This window comes from Artemia sp. Qi Xiang Cuo, chromosome 7 (genome assembly GCF_049724085.1).
Source record: "Artemia sp. Qi Xiang Cuo chromosome 7, ASM4972408v1, whole genome shotgun sequence".
Taxonomy (NCBI): Eukaryota; Metazoa; Arthropoda; class Branchiopoda; order Anostraca; family Artemiidae; genus Artemia; species Artemia sp. Qi Xiang Cuo.
Window position 1 is genome coordinate 229262 of NC_142800.1, and position 19907 is coordinate 249168.

Sequence of the window (19907 nt, forward strand, 5' to 3'; positions counted from 1 at the left end):
GCAGGGTTGAGTTCTATCACCCTTTATATGGATTACTTTGATGGACTTTGTTTTAAGGAGCACAGGAAAGGCAATGGGAGACCACGGAATCAAATGGGGAGGAAGAAATCACCTGGAATTAGATTATGCTGATGATTTAAGCATCCTAGATGAAAGTGTGAGCAAAATGAATGAAGTTTTAGAGGTTTTGCGAGTTCAGGGTGCTAGAATTGGTTTGAAAATTAATGTTAGGAAGACCAAGTCACTAAGGCTAGGAATAAGTGAAGATGAAAAGGTGACGTTGGGTAATGAAAAGATTGATCAGGTGGGCAGTTTCACTTACCTTGGTAGTATTATTAGTAAAGATGGTGGGGGCAGTGAAAATGTTCAAAATAGAATAGCCAAGGCTCAGGGTATTTTTTCACAGTTAAAAAAAAGTCTGGAAGAATAGGAAGATAAGTCTGCAAACCAAGAATAGAATATTGGAAGCTACAGTGATGACAGTGGTCAAATATGGCCCTGAAGCATGGGCGTTCCGAAAAGGGGATAAAGATTTGCTAGATGTCTTCCAGAGAAATTGCTTAAGGATTGTTCTGGGTTCCCGGCTGACTGACCGTATTTCAAACAATAGGCTATACGAAAAATGTGGTTCAATACCGCTTTCTAGGTCTATAATGAAAGAAAGGTTGAGGTGGTTAGGGCATGTTGTTCGGATGAAGGATGACAGATTGCCGAAGATTGTTCTTTTTGGCCAACCATCTAGGGCTAAGCGGAAAGCAGGTCGTCCCCGTCTGGGTTGGGAGGACGTCATAAAGAAAGATTTAAAGGAAATAGGAACTTCGTGGGCGGGTGTAAAAAGGGAGGCTTTGAATAGATTGGGGTGGAGGAGGAGCGTGCGTAGCTGTGTTGGCCTCAGGCGGCTTGGTGCTGCGATGAGTTGTTAGTAGTAGTAGTTAGTATCCTTTGATGAGTAATACAGAACTTAATAATATTCATATATTTAGAATCAGCACTATAAACCCATCCTTTTAATGTATTTATTGACATCAAAGTTCCGTTTTTAAATGTTTAGATAAATATTGAGCCGTATCGCTTGTTTTTCTTATCGTTTTTTTTATTACGTATATGTTATTACGTCTATGATGGGGTTCTCCCGTTAGTCAATACCACGCTCTTTGTGTTAAAAGTTAAAAAAATTTTAATTCAAAAACCCCTGAATCACAAAGGCCTTTTAATTAGAATAGATAGCTCTTTTGAAAGCACTAAAAAAAACTGTAGCGTAAAGAGCGAGGTATGGACTTGAGGGATAACCCCCTCATATACGTAATAATTTCTTTTCGTTTTAAGTTCTAATGTTGCTTCTTACTTTCAGTTGAAAAAACTTGTTTTTTTTAATTTGATTTCTGATCGTTTTTTAAATAATGCTTGGAAATCCGGCGCCCCCTTCATATAAATGTCCCATACCCCAAAGAAACATCCTCCACGGATAGATTCTCCCAAGTATCCCCCTCCCCCCGCCCCCCCCCCCCACCAGAAAAAAATTCTTCCTGAAAATGTCTGTATACTTTCCAATAACCAATACAATATGCAAGCAATGGGCAAAGTTCATAACTTGCAGCCCTTCCCCTGGGAACTGTGGGGGATTAAGTCATCGTAAAAGACATATTTATTAGATTTTCGACTATGCTGAACAAAATGACTATCTCAAAATTTTAATTGGGTGACTTTGAGAAAAAAATGAGCGTGGGAGGGGGCCTAGTTGCCCTCCATTTTTTGGCCACTTAAAAAGGGCACTAGAACTTTTAATTTCCGTTCCAATGAGCCCTCCTACGATATTCTAGGACCAATGGGTCAATACGATTACCCCTGGGAACAAAAAACAAACAAATAAACACGTATCCGTGATCTTTCTTCTTGCAAAAAATGCAAAAGTCTACAGTGATAATGATGAAAGATTAAAGGTTTTAAAGTGGGGTTTTCTCATACACTTCATATAACGATGTAATTGTCATTAATTTTTTATAGCTTTTATGGGGTCTTTCCCCTTTTTTTCGAAAATCAACCACATTTTCTCAGGCGCGTAACTTTTGATGGGTACGATTAAACTTGATGAATTTTATATATTTGAAATCAGAATTAAAATTTGATTCTTTTGATGTATCTATTGGTACCAAAATTCTGTTTTTTAGAGTTTCGGTCACCATTGAGCCGGGTCGCTCCTTAGTTACAGTTTGTTACCACGAACTGTTTGATTGCTACGAAGGATTGACATGAACGATATCCAACCGGTCGCTTTTTCACGAAATATTTTGTTTTGATGTTTTTTTTATTATATATATTGAGTTGTTAATTTGAAGCAGAGTATAGTAGCAAAAATGAATCACATAAAGCTTGATTTAAGGAAAGCTTTGATGTTTTGAATTATTCGATTTTAACTAGTGTATACTGCTACCTGCCTCCCAGTTTTCCAGAAAATGCCGAATGCAGACGCCCTTTAATTTGTATTCAGGAAAAGTTAATGAGAATTACCAAACAATAAGATCCAAGAGAAAACACCAAATACTAAGATTGATACCCCGAGTCAGCATTGTCGTCGCCATCCCCATCGTCTTTCCCAGTGCCTCAAAAAGCGACGCATTCGGACGCAGTAGCATCGGATTTCATGGACTTCATTTGTCTCTTCAAACTCTCGGTGAACGTGGGGGGGGGCCTTTACGTTTCATCCCATACTTGACAGAAATCTTCGCAGCCAAAGTTACGATTTTGAGCCCATTACTCTTTTCATTTTTTACTGTTTTCAGAATGCTGAAAAGTCTTTCCACAACGAAATTTGTGCAGGGAAGTCCAAAAATAAAAGTATGAATGACCTAAAGAATACTGGGCGAACACATGTGCTGCCATCTACAATTTAGTCTAATGCTGACGGGAGATAATTTGTTCAAGGATTATCGATCCACGAAGGGGAACGAATTTCTGAGAACTGGATTTGCATAATCAAGGGGAGAGAATTTCCGAGTAATTGATTTGCATAATCGAGGGGAATGTATTGATCGACTCAAGGGGAATTTATCTTTTGTTTCTAAGGGGAATTACTGATTCACGAAAGGGGAATTAGAAATGACATCACTTGTTTCCTAGGAATTATACGGGACTCTAAAGAGGTAGATTAATATTCTATTTTTTAAGTATGGCTTCTCTGATCTGTAGACTTAGCGATAAAATTAATATTCTATCGAAACCATAATAGTGTAGAAAGGAACACCTATGAGATGAAGAGATTAACGCGGGAAACGGTTACTTAGGAATTTCAAATGTGACAGGATGCCGAACAAAAGGAACACGCAGAAATTACGTTTAGGGATTATTTGGGCTAAACCGCTCGACACATTTTAGGGGATTATTTAAGCGAAACCATTTGATGCATTTTAAAAGATGATTTTAGAAGATGATTTAGAAGAGGATTTTAGGGTGAAACTATGTGGTCGTTATAATACACAAGTTCCATTTGAACAATGTTGTGAGGTCCCCTACCCCAACCCCAAAGGGCCTCCCTACCCCAACCCCAAAGGGCCCCGATCCCCCTACCCCAACCCCAAAGGGTACCCCTACCCCAACCCCAAAGGACCCTATCCCCCCGGCCCCTCCCGAGGCCCCCCGAGCCCTCAAAGGGCCCACGGGCCCCCAAATGCCCCCCAGTCACTCCAAGTGCCCCCGGGGCCCCACATTTTTTAAAATACTTTTTTGAATCAATTTTGTTCGCATGTCTCGGCTGGTGTTTGCAAATCCAAGTTATTGTCTTTGTTGGTTTGTATATCTAAACTGGCTTTCTTTCTCTGTTTGCATGTATGATTCTATTTCTTTGCATGTCTGGGTTGGTGTTTGCGAGTCAAAGTTTTTGTCTGTGTTGCTTTGTATATCTAAAGTGACTGTGTTTCTCTGTTTGAACGTATGATTCTATTTGTTTGCATGTCTGGGTTTGTGTTTTCAAGTCCAATTATTTATCTTTTTTGGTTTGTATATCTAAAGTACCTGTCTTTCTCTGTTAGCATGTCTGATTCTATTTGTTTGCATGTCTGGGTTGGTGTTTGCAAGTCCAAGTATTTGTCTTTGTTGGTTTGTATATCTAAAGTGCCTGTTTTTTTCTGTTTACATGTCTGATTCTATTAGTTTGCATGTCTTTGATTATGTTTGCAAGTCCAAGCATTTTTGTTTGTTGGTTTATATGTCTAAAGTGCCAGTCTTTCTCTGTTTGCATGTCTGATTCTATCTGTTTTCATGTCTGGGTTGGTGTTTGCAGGTCCAAGGAATTTGTCTTTGTTGGTTTGTATATCTAAAGCACCTGTCTTTCTCTGTTTGCATTTCTGATTCTATATGTTTGCATGTCTGGGCTGGTGTTTGCAAATCCAAGTATTTGTCTTTGTTTGTTTGTATATCTAAAGTGCCTGTCTTTCTCTGTTGGCATGTCTGATTCTTTTTGTTTACATGTCTGAGTAGGTTTTTAAAAGTCCAAGTATGTGTCTCTTTTGTTTTGTATATCTAAAGTACATGTCTTGCTCTGTTTGCAATGCCGATTATATGATTTTGCATGTCTGGGTTGGTGTTTACAAGTCCAAGTATTTGTCTTTGTTGGTTTGTATATCTAAAGTGACTGTCTTTCTCTGTTTGCATGTCTGGTTGGTGTTTGCAAGTCCAAGTATTTGTCTTTGTTGGTTTGTATATCTAAAGTGACTGTCTTTATCTGTTTGCATATCTGATTCAATTTGTTTGTATGGCTGGGTTGTTGTTTGCAAGTCCAAGTATTTGTTTTTATTGGTTTGTATATCTAAAGTATCTGTTTTTTTCTGTTTGCATGTCTGATTCTATTTGTTGGAATTTAAGTTTATGTGTTTTCTTTTCATATAGTTGTTGTTTGTTGGTTTTTATATCTAAAATGGCTGTCTTTCTGTGTTTTCATGTCTGATTCTATTTGTTTGTATGGCTAGGTTGGTTTTTGCAAGTCAAGGTATCTGTATTTATTGGTTTGTATATCTAAAGTGCCTGTTTTTCTCTGTTTGCATGTCTGATTCTATTTGTTTGCATGTCTGGGTTGGTGTTTGCAAATCCAAGTATTTGTTTTTTTTGCTTTGTATATCTAAAGTGCCTGTCTTTATCTGTTTGCATGTCTGATTCTATTTGTTTGCATGTATGGGTTTGTGTTTGCAAGTCCAAGTATTTGTTTTTGTTGGTTTGTATATCTAAAGTATCTGTCTTTCTCTGTTTGCATGTCTGATTCTATTTGTTTACTTATCCGGGTTGGTGTTTGCAAGTTCAAGTATTTGTCTTTGTTTGTTTGTATATCTAAAGTGCCTGTCCTTACTCTGTTTGCATGTCTGATTCAATTTGTTTGTATGTCTGGGTTGGTGTTTGCAAGTCCAAGTATTTGTTTTTATTGGTTTGTATATCTAAAGTATCTGTCTTTTTCTGTTTGCATGTCTGATTCTATTTGTTTGCACGTCTGGGTTGGTGTTTGCAAGTCCAAGTATCTTTCTTTATTTGTTTGTATATCTAAAGTGACTGTCTTTCTCTGTTTGCCTGTGTGATTTAATTTGTTTGCATGTCCGGTTTGGTGTTTACAAGTACAAGAATTTGTCTTTGCTGGTTTGTATGTCTAAAGTGCCTGTCTTTCTCTGTTTGCATGTCTGATTCTATCTGTTTGCATGTCTGGGTTGGTGTTTGCAAGTCCCAGTATTTGTCTTTGTTGGTTTGTATATCTAAAGTCCCTGTCTTTCTCTGTTTGCATTTCTGATTCTATATGTTTGCATGTGTGGGCTGGTGTTTGCAAATCCAAGTATTTGTCTTTGTTTGTTTGTATATCTAAAGTGCCTGTCTTTCTCTGTTTGCATGTCTGATTCTTTTTGTTTGCATGTCTGGGTTGGTGATTGCTAGTCCAAGTATTTGTCTTTGTTGGTTTGTATATCTAAAGTGCCTGTCTTTCTCTGTTTGCATGTCTGATTCTTTTTTTTTGCATGTCTGGGCTGGTGTGTGCAAGTACAAGTATTTTTTGTTGTTTGTTTTTATATATAATGTTAATTTATGTTTCGGTTTTCATGTCTGATTCTACTTGTTTGCATATCTGGGTTGGTTTTTGAAAGTCAAAGTTTCGTTCTTTATTTCTTTTTGTATATAAAGTGCATATCTTTCTCTGTTTGAATGTCTGAGTCTATTTTTTTACATGTATTGTTTGATGTTTGCAAGTCCAAGTATTTGTTTTTGTTGGTTTGTATATCTAAAGTGCCTGTCTTTCTCTGTTTGCAAGTCCAAGAATTTGTCTTTATTGGTTTGTATATCTAAAGCACCTGTCTTTCTCTGTTTGCATGTCTGACTCTATTTGTTTGCATGTATGGGTTTGTGTTTGCAAGTCCAAGTATTTGTTTTTGTTGGTTTGTATATCTAAAGTGCCTGTCTTTCTCTGTTTGCATGTCTGATTCTATTTGTTTGCATGTCTGGGTTGGTGTAACTGCATGTCCAAATACTTGGACTTGCAAACACCACCAAGACATGCAAACAAATAGAATCAGACATGCAAACAGAGAAAGACAGGCACTTTAGATATACAAACCAACAAAGACAAATACTTGGACTTGCAAACACCAACCCAGACATGCAAACAAATAAGAATCAGACATGCAAACACAGAAAGATAGTCACTTTAGATTTACAAACCAACAAAGACAAATTCTTGTACTTGCAAACACCAACCATGACTTATAAACATAAAGAATCAAACTTGCCAACAGAGAAAGACAGTCACTTTAGATATAAAAACCATCAAAGCCAAATACTTGGACTTGCAAACACCAGCCCTGACATGAAAACAAATAGAATCAGACATGCAAACAGAGAAAGACAGTCACTTTAGTTATACAAACCAACAAAGACAAATACTTGGACTTGCAAACACCAACCCAGACATGCAAACAAATAGAATCAGACATGCAAACAGAGAAAGATATGCACTTTAGATATAAAAACCAACAAAGACAAATACTTGGACTTGCAAACATCAACCCAGACATGCAAACACATAGAATCAGACATTCAAACAGAGAAAGACAGTAACTTTAGATATACACAACATAAAAGACAGATACTTTGACTTGAAAACACCAACCCACATATGCAAACAAATAGAATCAGACATACAAACAGAGAAAGACAGGTACTATTGATATACAAACAAAAAAAGATAAATTCTTTGACTTGCAAACACCAACCCAGACATGCAAACAAATAGAATCAGACATGCAAACAGAGAAAGACAGTCACTTTAGTTATACAAACCAACAAAGACAAATACTTGGACTTGCAAACACCAACCCAGACATGCAAACAAATAGAATCAGACATGCAAACAGAGAAAGACAGGCACTTTAGATATAAAAACCAACAAAGACAAATACTTGGACTTGCAAACATCAACTCAGACATGCAAACAAATAGAATCAGACATGCAAACAGAGAAAGACAGGCACTTTAGATATACAAACCAACAAAGACAAATACTTTGACTTGCAAACACCAACCCAGACCTGCAAACAAATAGAATCAGACATGCAAACATAGAAAGACAGGTACTTTAGATATTCAAACCAACAAAGACAAATACTTGGACTTGCAAACACCAGCCCAGACATGCAAACAGGTAGAATCAGACATGCAAACAGAGAAAGACAGGCGCTTTAGATATACAAACCAACAAAGACAAATTCTTGGACTTGCAAACAGAGAAAGACAGGCACTTTAGATATACAAACCAACAAAAACAAATACTTGGACTTGCAAACACCAACCCATACATGCAAACAAATAGAATCAGACATGCAAACAGAGAAAGACAGGCACTTTAGATATACAAACCAACAAGCTGGGTTGGTGTTTGCAAGTCCAAGTATTTGTCTTTATTGATTTGTATATCTAAAGTACCTGTCTTTCTCTGTTAACATGTCTGATTCTATTTGTTTGTATGTCTGGGTTGGTGTTTGCAAGTCCAAGTATTTGTCTTTGTTGGTTTGTATATCTAAAGTGCCTGTCTTTCTCTGTTTGCATGTCTGATTCTATTTGTTTGCATGTCTGGGTTGGTGTTTGCAAGTCCAAGTATTTGTCTTTATTGGTTTTTATACCTAAAGTGCCTGTCTTTCTCTGTTTGCATGTCTGATTCTATTTGTTTGCATGCCTGGGTTGATGTTTGCAAGTCCAAGTATTTGTCTTTGTTGGTTTGTATATCTAAAGTGCCTGTCTTTCTCTGTTTGCATGTCTGATTCTATTTTTTTGCATGTCTGGGTTTTTGTTTGCAAGTCCAAGTATTTGTCTTTTTTGGTTTGTATATCTAAAGTGCCTGTCTTTCTCTGTTTGCATGTCTGATTCTATTTGTTTGCATGTATGGGTTGGTGTTTGCAAGTCCAAGTATTTGTTTTTGTTGGTTTGTATATCTAAAGTGCCTGTCTTTCTCTGTTTGCAAGTCCAAGAATTTGTCTTTGTTGGTTTGTATATCTAAAGCGCCTGTCTTTCTCTGTTTGCATGTCTGATTCTACCTGTTTGCATGTCTGGGCTGGTGTTTGCAAGTCCAAGTATTTGTCTTTGTTGGTTTGCATATCTAAAGTGCCTGTCTTTCTATGTTTGCATGTCTGATTCTATTTGTTTGCATGTCTGGGTTGGTGTTTGCAAGTCAAAGTATTTATCTTTGATGGTTTGTATATCTAAAGTGCCTGTCTTTCTCTTTTGCATGTCTGATTCTATTTGTTTGCATGTCTGAGTTGATGTTTGCAAGTCAAAGTATTTGTCTTTGTTGGTTTATATATCTAAAGTGACTGTCTTTCTCTGTTTGCATGTCTGATTCTATTTGTTTGAATGTCTGGGTTGGTGTTTGCAAGTCCAAGTATTTGTCTTTGTTGTTTTGTATATCTAAAGTGACTGTCTTTCTCTGTTTGCATGTCTGATTCTATTTGTTTGCATGTCAGGGCTGGTGTTTGCAAGTAAAAGTATTTTGCTTTGTTGGTTTGTATATCTAAAGTGCCTGTGTTTCTCTGTTTGCAGGTTTGAATAAATATGTTTTCAAGTCAGGGTTGGTGTTTGCAACTCAAAGTATTTTTGTTTGTTTTTGTGTGTATATACATTTCATATCTTTCTGTGTTTGCATGTCTGATTCTATTTGTTTGCATGTCTGGGCTGGTGTTTGCAAGTCCATGTATTTGTCTTTGTTGGTTTGTATATCTAAAGTGCATGTCTTCCTCTGTTTGCATGTCTGATTCTATTTGTTTGCATGTCTTGGTGGTGTTTGCAAGTCCAAGTATTTGGACATGCAGTTACACCAACCCAGACATGCAAACAAATAGAATCAGACATACAAACAGAGAAAGACAGGCACTTTAGATATACAAACCAACAAAGACAAATACTTGGACTTGAAAACATCAGCCCAGACATGCAAACAGGTAGAATCAGATATGCAAACAGAGAAAGACAGGTGCTTTAGATATACAAACCAACAAAGACAAATTCTTGGACTTGCAAACAGAGAAAGACAGGCACTTTAGATATACAAACCAACAAAAACAAATACTTGGACTTTAAAACACCAACCCATACATTCACACAAATAGAATCACACATGAGAACAGATAAAGACAGGTACTCTAGATATAAAAACCGATACTGAGAATTTTAAAAATTTGCCCATACCTGCCCACAAGTATAATTAGAAACGAAAACAGAGAAACAAAGTAACTTTATATATACAAACAAACAAAGACACACTCATTTACTTGTAAACACCAACCCAGACATACAAACAAAAAGAAACAGACAAGCAAACAGAGAAAGACAGGCACTTTAGATATACAAACCAACAAAGACATATACTTGGACTAGCAATCACCAACCAGGACATGAAAACAAAAAGAATCAGACATGAAAACATAGAAACACAGGAACTAAAGAGATAAAAACCAACAACGACAAATACTTGGAATTGCAAACACAACCCCAGACATGCAAACAGATAGAATCAGAAATGCAAACAGAGAAAGACAGGTGCTTTAGATATACAAACCAACAAAGACAAATTCCTGGGACTTGCAAACACCAACCCAGACATGCAAACAGATAGAATCAGACATGCAAACAGAGAAAGACAGGCACTTTAGATATACAAACCAACAAAGACAAATACTTGGACTTGCAAACACCAACCCAGACATGCAAACAAATAGAATCAGACATGCAAACAGAGAAAGACAGGCACTTTAGATATCCAAACCAACAAAGACAAATCCTTGGACTTGCAAACCCCAACGCATACATTCAAACAAATAGAATCAGACATGTAAAAAGAGAAAGACAGGTACTTTAGATATACAAACCAAAAAAGATCAAAACTTGGATTTGCAAACACCAACCCAGCCATGCAAACAAAAAGACTCAGACATGCAAACAGAGTAAGGACAGGCACTTTAGATATACAAACCAACAAAGACAAATACTTGGACTTGCAAACACCAGCCCAGACATGCAAACAAATAGAATCAGACATGCAAACAGAGAAAGACAGACACTTTAGATATACAACCCAACACAGAAAAATACTAGGACTGGCCAACATCAACCCAGACATGCAGACAGGTAGAATCAGACATGCAAACAGAGAAAGACAGGCACTTTAGATATGCAAACCAACAAAGACAAATTCTTGGGCTTGCAAACACCTACCCAGACATGTAAACAGATAGAATCAGACATGCAAACAGAGAAAGACAGGTACTTTAGATATACAAACCAGCAAAGACAAATACTTGGACTTGCAAACACCAGCCCAGACATGCAAACAAATAGAATCAGACATGCAAACAGAAAATGACAGTCACTTTAGATATACAAATCAACAAAGACAAATTCTTAGACTTGCAAACACCAACCCAGACATGCAAACAAATAGAATCAGACATGCAAATAGAAAAAGACAGTCACTTTAGATATACAAACCAATAAAGACAAATACTTGGACTAGCAAACATCAACTCAGGCATGCAAACAAATAGAATCAGACATGCAAACAGAGAAAAAAGGGACTTTAGATATACAAACCAATAAAGACAAATACTTGGACTTGCAAAGACCAACCCAGACATGCAAACAAATAGAATCAGACATTCAAACAGAAAAAGACAGGCCCTTTAGATATACAAACCAGCAAAGACAAATCCTTGGACTTGCAAACACCAACCCAGACATGCAAACAAATAGAATCAGACATGCAAACAGAGACAGAGAGGCACTTTAGATATACAAACCAACAAAGACAAATACTTGGACTTGCAAACACCAACCCGGACATGCAAACAAATAGAATCAGACATGCAAACAGAGAAAGACAGGCACTTTAGATATACAAACAAACAAAGACAAATACTTGGATTTGCAAACACCAGCCCACACATGCAAACAGATAGAATCAGACATGCAAACAGAGAAAGACAGGTGCTTTAGATACACAAACCAACAAAAACAAATAGTCGGACTTGCAAACACCAACCCAGACATGCAAAAAAATAGAATCAGACATGGAAACAAAGAAAGACATGCACTTTATATATAAAAACCAAAAACGACAAATACAAGGACTTGCAAACACTAACCCAGATATGCAAACAAATAGAATCAGACATGCAAACATAGAACGACAGGCTCTGTAGATATACAAACAAACAAAGACAAATACTTGGATTTGCAAACACCAGCCCAGACATGCAAACAGATAGAATCAGACATGCAAACAGAGAAAGACAGGGGCTTTAGATATACAAACCAACAAAGACAAATTCCTGGGACTTGCAAACACCAACCAAGACATGCAAACAAATAGAATCATAAATGCAAACAGAGAAAGACAGGCACTTTAGATATACAAACCAACAAAGACTAATACTTGGACTTGCAAACACCAACCAAGACATGCAAACAAATAGAATCAAACTTGCAAACAGAGAAAGACAGGCACTTTCGATATACAAACCAACAAAGACAAATACTTGGACTTGCAAACACCAACCCAGACATGTAAACAAATAGAATCAGACAATCAAACAGAGAAAGACAGGCACTTTAGATATACAAACCAACAAAAAAAGATACTTTGACTTGCAAACATCAACACTTACATGCAAACAAAAAGAATCAGACTTGCCAACAGAGAAAGACAGGCACTTTAGATATACAAAGCAACAAAGACAAATATTTGGACTTTCATACACCGACCCAGACATGTAAACAAATAGAATCAGACATGCAAACAGAGAAAGATAGCCACTTTATATATACAAACCAATAAAGACAAAAACTTGGACTTGCAAACACCAGCCCAGAAATGCAAACAAATAGAATCAGCCATGCCAACAGAGAAAGACATGCACTTTAGGTATACAAACCAACAAAGACAAAAACTTGGACTTGCAAACACCAACCCAGACATGCAAACAAATAGAATCAGACATGTTAACAGAGAAAGACAGGTACTTTATATAGACAAACCAATAAAGACAAATACTTGGACTTGCAAACACCAACCCAGACATGAAAACAAATAGAATCAGACACGCAAACAGAGAAAAGACATGTACTTTAGATATACAAACCAACAAAGACAAATACTTGGACTTGCAAACACCAACCCTGACATACAAACAAATAGAATCAGACATGCAAACAGAAAAAAGACAGGCACTTTAGATATACAAACCAACAAAGACAAATACTTGGACTTGCAAACACCAACCCAGACATGCAAACAAATAGAATCAGATATGCAAACAGAAAAAGACAGGCACTTTAGATATACAAAACAACAAAGACAAATACTTGGACTTGCAAACATCAACCCAGACATGCAAACAAATAGAATCAGACATGCAAACAGAGAAAAGACAGGCACTTTAGATATACAAACCAACGAAGACAAATACTTGGACTTGCAAACACATACCCAGACATGCAAACAAATAGAATCACATATGCAAACAGAGAAAAAACAGGCACTTTAGATATACAAACCAACAAAGACAAATACTCGGACTTGGAAACATCAACCCAGACATGCAAACAAATAGAATCAGACATGCAAACAGAGAAAGACAGGCACTTTAGATATACAAACCAACAAAGAAAAATACTTGGACTTGCAAACACCAACCCAGACATGCAGACAGGTAGAATCAGACATGAAAACAGAAAAAGACAGGCACTTTAGATATGCAAACCAACAAAGACAAATACTTGGACTTGGAAACACCAACCCAGACATGCAAACAAATTGATTCAAAAAAGTATTTTAAAAAAATGTGGGGCCTTGGGGACACTTGGGGGGACGGGGGCATTTCGGGGTACGGGGGCCCTTTGAGGGCTAGGGGGGCCTTGGGGGCGGGGGGATAGGGCCCTTTGGGGTTGGGGTAGGGGGGCCCTTTGGGGTTGGGGTAGGGGGATCGGGGTCCTTTGGGGTTGGGGTAGGGAGGCCCTTTGGGGTTGGGGTAGGGGACATCACAACATTGTTCAAATGGAACCTTTGTATTATAACGACCACAGATTTTCACCCTCAAATACTATTCTAAACCATTTTCTAAAGTCATCTTCTAAAATGCATCAAACGGTTTCGCTTAAATAATCCCCTAAAATGTCTCGAGCTTTTTCGCCCAAATAAGCCCTAAACGTAATTTCTGCGTGTTCCTTTTTTTTCGGAATCCCTGCGCTGTCACATTTGAAATTCCTAGGAAACCCTTTCTCGCGTTAATCTCTTCATCTCATAGGTGTTCCTAGCTACACTATTATGGTATCGATAGAATATTAATTTTGTTGCTAAGTCTAAAGATCAGAGAAGCCGTATTTTAAAAATAGAATATTAATTTATCTCTTTAGAGTCCCGTATAATTCCTAGGAAACAAGTGATGTCATTTCTACTTCCCCTTTCGTGAATCAATAATTCCCCTTAGAAACAACAAATTAATTCCCCTCGAGTCAATCAATATATCCCCCTCGATTATGCAAATCAAGTTCTCAGAAATTCTCTCCCGTTCGTGGATCGATAATCCTTGAATAAATTATGTCTCGTCAGCGTTAGACTAAATTGTAGATGGCAGCACATGTCTTCGCCCAGTATTCATTAGGTCATTCCTACTAATAAACCGAATGACATGAAGAACGCTAGTGAACTCTAGCACTCTACTTGGCGTCTTGATGGATGCCACCCGATTCCAAAAATCAAACCTTCAGTCCTTCCCCGTTGGTTATTTTATTTCAAATTTCGCGGGTCTATCCAAGTCCGGCAAAAACTAGAATGTTTGCCAATCGCTTTTGCCGAAATCCCGCCGTTGTATCCAAAATTCCTATTTCCGTAACAAAAATCCACAGGCTCGGCAATGAAAAAAGTGGAAAATCCAAATTTAAAGTAAAATAAAGTACTAAAGTAGGTCTAAAAATATTAGAGGAGAAACATTCAAAATAAAGTAGTCTACTCTAAGTTATAGTAGAGATGGAAGCACTGACTTGACCAATGGCATCACTGTAGATTTCGATATTCTAATTTTGGCTTTCAGGCTTATCTTCTTGTTGTTCCAAAATTTTTTGTAACTGTGAAAAAACACCCCAAGCCTTGGTTATTCTACTTTTAACGTTTAGAAAATGTTTCTAACGTGTTAACGTTTCTACGTTTAGAAAATTATCTATTCATGTAATTTGTTTGTTAAAAAAACGTCTTAAAACAGAAAATCGCGAAGAAAGGAAGAAAACGAGGACAATTAACAACTAGTGAAAAAATTAAAAAATTATGCAAATATTTCGGTCAAGACCTCCTCTTGACCGTCCAAAGTGCAGAATAAAACTGATAAAAATATAAAAACCAAACCTTAAAATAAAATAAAAACACCGAACTAAAATTGGACTACCCTTTCTTAGTAACGGCGAAAGGGTAACTGAATAAAAACCAAAAGTCTAAATGGAATTTCAGAATTTAATTTTGCGTAAAGCACTCTTAAAGGCTGATCGCCTTCCAGGTTGACTGTTATCGGAGACTCTATTCGATTGCATAATATAACTTTGTGGATGTATGTAAGAACGATCAGAATTAATAATTTTGTCATAAATGGGACTTAGAAAAATTTCTCCAGTGTCCCTATTGAGGAACACTTCCCGGCCTTGAATTTTCTATTTATAGAAAGCCTACGCACAACGATAGGTATTTGCATTTTTCCTCCAACCAATCTCCCTGCATAAAAAGAGGAGTTGTTATTTCTTTGGTTGACCGAGTAATAAAAATATGCTCAGAGCCTCACATAGACTCCGAATTAAACTATATTAAGGACATTTTATTTTGCAATGGCTACCCTATAAAAATTCTTGAGACCCTTATAGACAAAAGACGAAAAAAGACAGAAAAGAATGCATCAAATCCACAAACCCCAACAGATACCGTCCCAATGGTGGATGATAAGAAACTTTTCACTGTTCTACCCTACATTCCAAAATTGAGTGACAAATTGAAAAGAATCCTTAAAAAACATAAACTTAATGTCGAATTTAAGAATTCAAATATTATACAGAATTTTTTTTAACAACAGCAAAGATAAAACCAGCCCCATACTGGGTAGTGATGTTTATAGAATTCATTGTTCTTGTGGCAGTTTTTATGTTGGTAGAACCCAAAAGCAATTAGGGGAGAGGCTGTCTGAACGCAAGTCCTCAATTGAAAAGGCCATGAGGCTATGACAAAGGCCGAAGGTTGTTGATTCCGCCTTGGCACAACATGTGTATAAGAGTCCATACCATTTCATTTTTTTTGACGAAACCTCGATTGTTGCACCTGTTAAAGGTCTCACGCAGGTTTTCAGGGAGGCAGTTGAAATAAAAAAGCACATTCACCAAAAGGTAGCTCTCAATAGGGATACTGGAGAAATTTTTGTAAGTCCCATTTATGAGGAAATTATTAATTCTGATCGTTTTTACATACATCCACAAAGTTATATTGTGCAATCGAATAATGCAATCGAGTCTCCGATAATAGTCAAACTGGAAAGCGATTAGCCTTCAAGAGTGCTTTACGCAAAATGAAATTCTGAAATGCCATTTAGACTTGTGTGTTGTGTTTTTATTCAGTTACCCTTTCACCGTTACTAAGAAAGGGTCGTTCAAATTTAGTTTGGTGTTTTTATTTTATTTTAAGGCTTGGTTTTTATATTTTTATCAGTTTTATTCTGCACTTTGGACGGTCAAGCGGAGGTCTTGACCGAAATATTTGATTATTTTTTCACTGGCTGTTAATTGTCTTCGTTTTCTTCCTTTCTTCGCGATTTTTTATTTTATCATGATTAGCCAGTGTGGTCTCAGAAATTATTTAGTTTAACATCTTTACTGCACCAACCGTCTTTACTAATAAGAAAAAAACAAGTTTTTTTTAACTGGAATTAAGGAGCGACATTAAAACTGAAAACGAACAGAAATTATTCCTTATATGAAAGGGACTGTCCCCTCCTCAACGCCTCGCTCTTTACGCTAAAGTTTTTTTTATTGTTTTACAAAAATAGAGTTGTGAGAAAGAGCCATACATTAGCGTAAAGAGCGAGACGTTGAGGAGGGGACTGCCCCTTTCATATACGGAATAATCTCTGTTCGTTTTCAGTTTTATTGTCGCTCCTTACTTTCAGTTAAAAAAACTTGTTTTTTTTAATTTAATTTCTGAACGCTTTAAAATTAATGCAGTTTTTTATTTTGGCTCACCGTATATGAATAATTAAAACGAAATTTGCATATTAGTTTTACTTTTTTTGGCTAAATGGCTTTCTCGAAAGTTGTTTAATTTTATTTACGAAAGTTTTATTAGTTATAAATATACGTAACTTACGAATTAACTTAGATAACGAACTTCTATATTCGTATATTTTTATTACGTATATTAATTAGGGGGGTTCGCCCCCCTAGTGAATACCTCGCTCTTTACGCTAAAGTTCGAATTTTTTCCCAATTCTCTAAGAATGACCCCTTAATCACAAAGGCCGTTAACTAGAATAAATGGCTCTTATGAAAGTACTAAAACAACTTTACCGTAAAGAGCAGGGTATTGACTAGGAGGGGAAGCCAATCACATACGTAATAGTTTTTGTTTGTTTTAAGTTTTGATGTTGAAAAGTTTTCAGTTGAAAATTTTTCAGTGAAAACTTGTTTTTTTATTTAATATCTGATCCTTTTTTTATAAATAATGCTGGGAAATCCGGCGCCGTATCCTCCCTAGTAACACCCGATGCACTCCCCCCCCCCACTACCAGAAAACATCTCCCTGAAAACGTCTGTATACTTCCCAATGATCAATGCTATATGTAAACATTGGGCAAAGTTCATAACTTGCAGCCTTTCCCCCGGAGACTGTGGGGGATTAAGCATCCTCAAAGACATAGTTATTATTTTTTTCGACCATGCTGAACAAAATGGCTATCTCAAAATTTTTATCGGGTGACTTAGGGAAAAATATGATTGCGGAAGGGGCCTAGTTGCCCTCCATTTTTTTGGTCACTTAAAAAGAGCACTAGAACGTTTAATTTTTATTCAAATGAGCTCTCCTATGATATTCTAGGACCACTGGGTCGATACGATCACCCAGGGAAAAAAAAAACAACAAAAAAAACAAATAAACACGCATCCGTGATCTTTCTTCTGGCAAAAAATACAAAATTCCACATTTTTGCAGATTGAAGCTTGAAACCTCTACAGATGGGTTCTCTGATGCGCTGAATTTGATGGTGGAAATTGCATTAAGATTAATGACTTTTAGGGGTTTTTACCCCTTTTTTTGAAAATCAGGCAAATTTTATCAGGCGCGTAAATAACTTTTGATGGGTAAGACTAAACTTGATGAAACTTATATATTTGAAATCAGCATAAAAATTTGATTCTTTTGATGTATTTATTGGTATAAAATCCCTTTTTTTTAGTGTTTCGGTTACTTTTGAGCCGGGTCGCTCCTTACTTAAAGTTCATTACCACGAACTGTTTGAGACTACTCAGATTAGTGACGCTATTCACTTGACCGATTTTCTCATTACCCAAAAACGCCTCTTCACCTTCACTTATTCCTAGTCTTAGCGCTCTAGTCTTCTCAACATTAATTTGAAATCTAAAGTTTTACCCTTAACCCTCAAAACGTCCAAAATTCGTACATTTTGCTAAGATTTTCATTTAAGACGCTTAAATCATCAGCGTAATCTAAGTCTTGGAGAGTTGTACTTCCCCAATTGATTCCATGTTCTCGCATTGCCTTTGCTGTGCTCTTTAGGACAAAGTCCATCAAAATGATCCGTATAAAGGGGGATAGAATGCGAGCCTGCTTAACCACTGATTTAATACAAAACCAGTTACTAACCTCATTTCCTACCTTAACCGCAGAAATGTTCTTTTCGTACATAGCACTAATAACTTTAAACCAATTTCTATTTGATTATAGCTTCTATGCTATAATCCTTATAATTTTACAGGTACAATTTATAACAATCATGATTTTTTATTTCATTATAGGTCCAGACGGTTCTGTTAACGCCAATTCTGCATATTTCCCGAGGACATTCCTTCTGGTTCATAAGTGGTTTACGTCGTCAGAAACTGTTGCTCAAACTTTTTTTGGCCTCTATAGAGACGCCGAAAAAACTGTTATGTGCAATCCTCATAAATTTTTTCAGAAGTTAACTTCTTCAGGTGATCTTCATCGAAAGCCCAAAGTAGATAATTCCCAGCCAGTGTACGAAAGAATGTTTCGTGAAAATCTTGAACGTATACAAATTACCCAAAAAAAAATATTAGACGGTGAATTCTTGCAGCCGAATCAGAAGCTTCAGGCTCGTCGAAAGTCTTGGCAGAAATATTCGAAGGAAGTAAAAGAAGAAACGAAAAGAAGAGAAAGTTTCTCTTCACTCGGTCGAATTAATAGTGCCTTTGAGAAAAACCTGGGCCGATATGGCAACGGACAAACAAGTGAACATGACTTGTGCTATAGGAATGGTAGGCATTGCTCTGTTTGCTTGTATCGTAGACAAGTGTGCCATGCTTTAAGGTAAGCTCCTTATTCTTCTCTTCTTAAATCAAGTTTCATAAGCGAAATATGAAATGTTTGAACTTCAAATTAAGAGACAGTTAGGGTACATAATTATTTTTTCAACACTACTTCCCTCGATTTTCTAAAATAGTAGTTCAGATACTAATAAATGAAACTTTCAGGGTTTTTAGAAATTGGTATTTAAAGTGACTCCTTGAAATTACATCCTCTTAGATTGACTAATTTTTTTAACACTCAAGAAAATGTATCTGAAAGGTAAATATTTACCCTAATAAGTTTTTTGTAGGGTTAAATACATAATGAAACCTTGGCTTTATTAACCATATGCCAGGGTAGTTGACGCAGGGCACTATTTTCAACACTAGTCGGAGAGCCGAAGTTGCAAAAGTCTTCAAATAACGATTAAAGATTTTTGCTTCGTATACCAGTTGTGACTTTTGGAAATCATAGTTTTGAACATAGTGATTTCATTTATTTCGGGAATTGTCACAGGTGCGCTTCATATCTTAGTACGAGGTCAAAGTTGGGACTTAAGAATTCCTCATAAATAGATGGCACTGCAATTATTCTTGTCGTCTTGGTCTTGGTGTTATTATGAATACTGGCATGATACTTCAAGGATAATAAATAATAAAAGCTGAAAAATCGTTGATAAACCTTCCACCCTCTGAAAAAAGTATAAATATCACATCCCTACAGTTGTATATTAATGAGGAATGATTTTTGAGGCTACGGAATGTGAACCAATAGTTTTAGACCCCCTAAATTTTAGATGGATATGCAGCGACGCTTTTGAGTTTATTCCTCTGACAAA

At 36.6% G+C, this 19907-nt stretch overlaps 1 protein-coding gene across 1 annotated transcript in view; it reads left to right on the forward strand.

The window, feature by feature from the left end:
- Positions 1-19907, forward strand: part of LOC148949834 (RAS guanyl-releasing protein 2-A-like) — a 290916-nt gene that overhangs the window by 72308 nt on the left and 198701 nt on the right. Inside the window, exon 4 of the mRNA XM_089091320.1 lies at positions 18559-19090. Within this exon, the coding sequence (XP_088947446.1) occupies positions 18559-19090 (532 nt within the window). The remainder of the gene's footprint in view (positions 1-18558; positions 19091-19907) is intronic.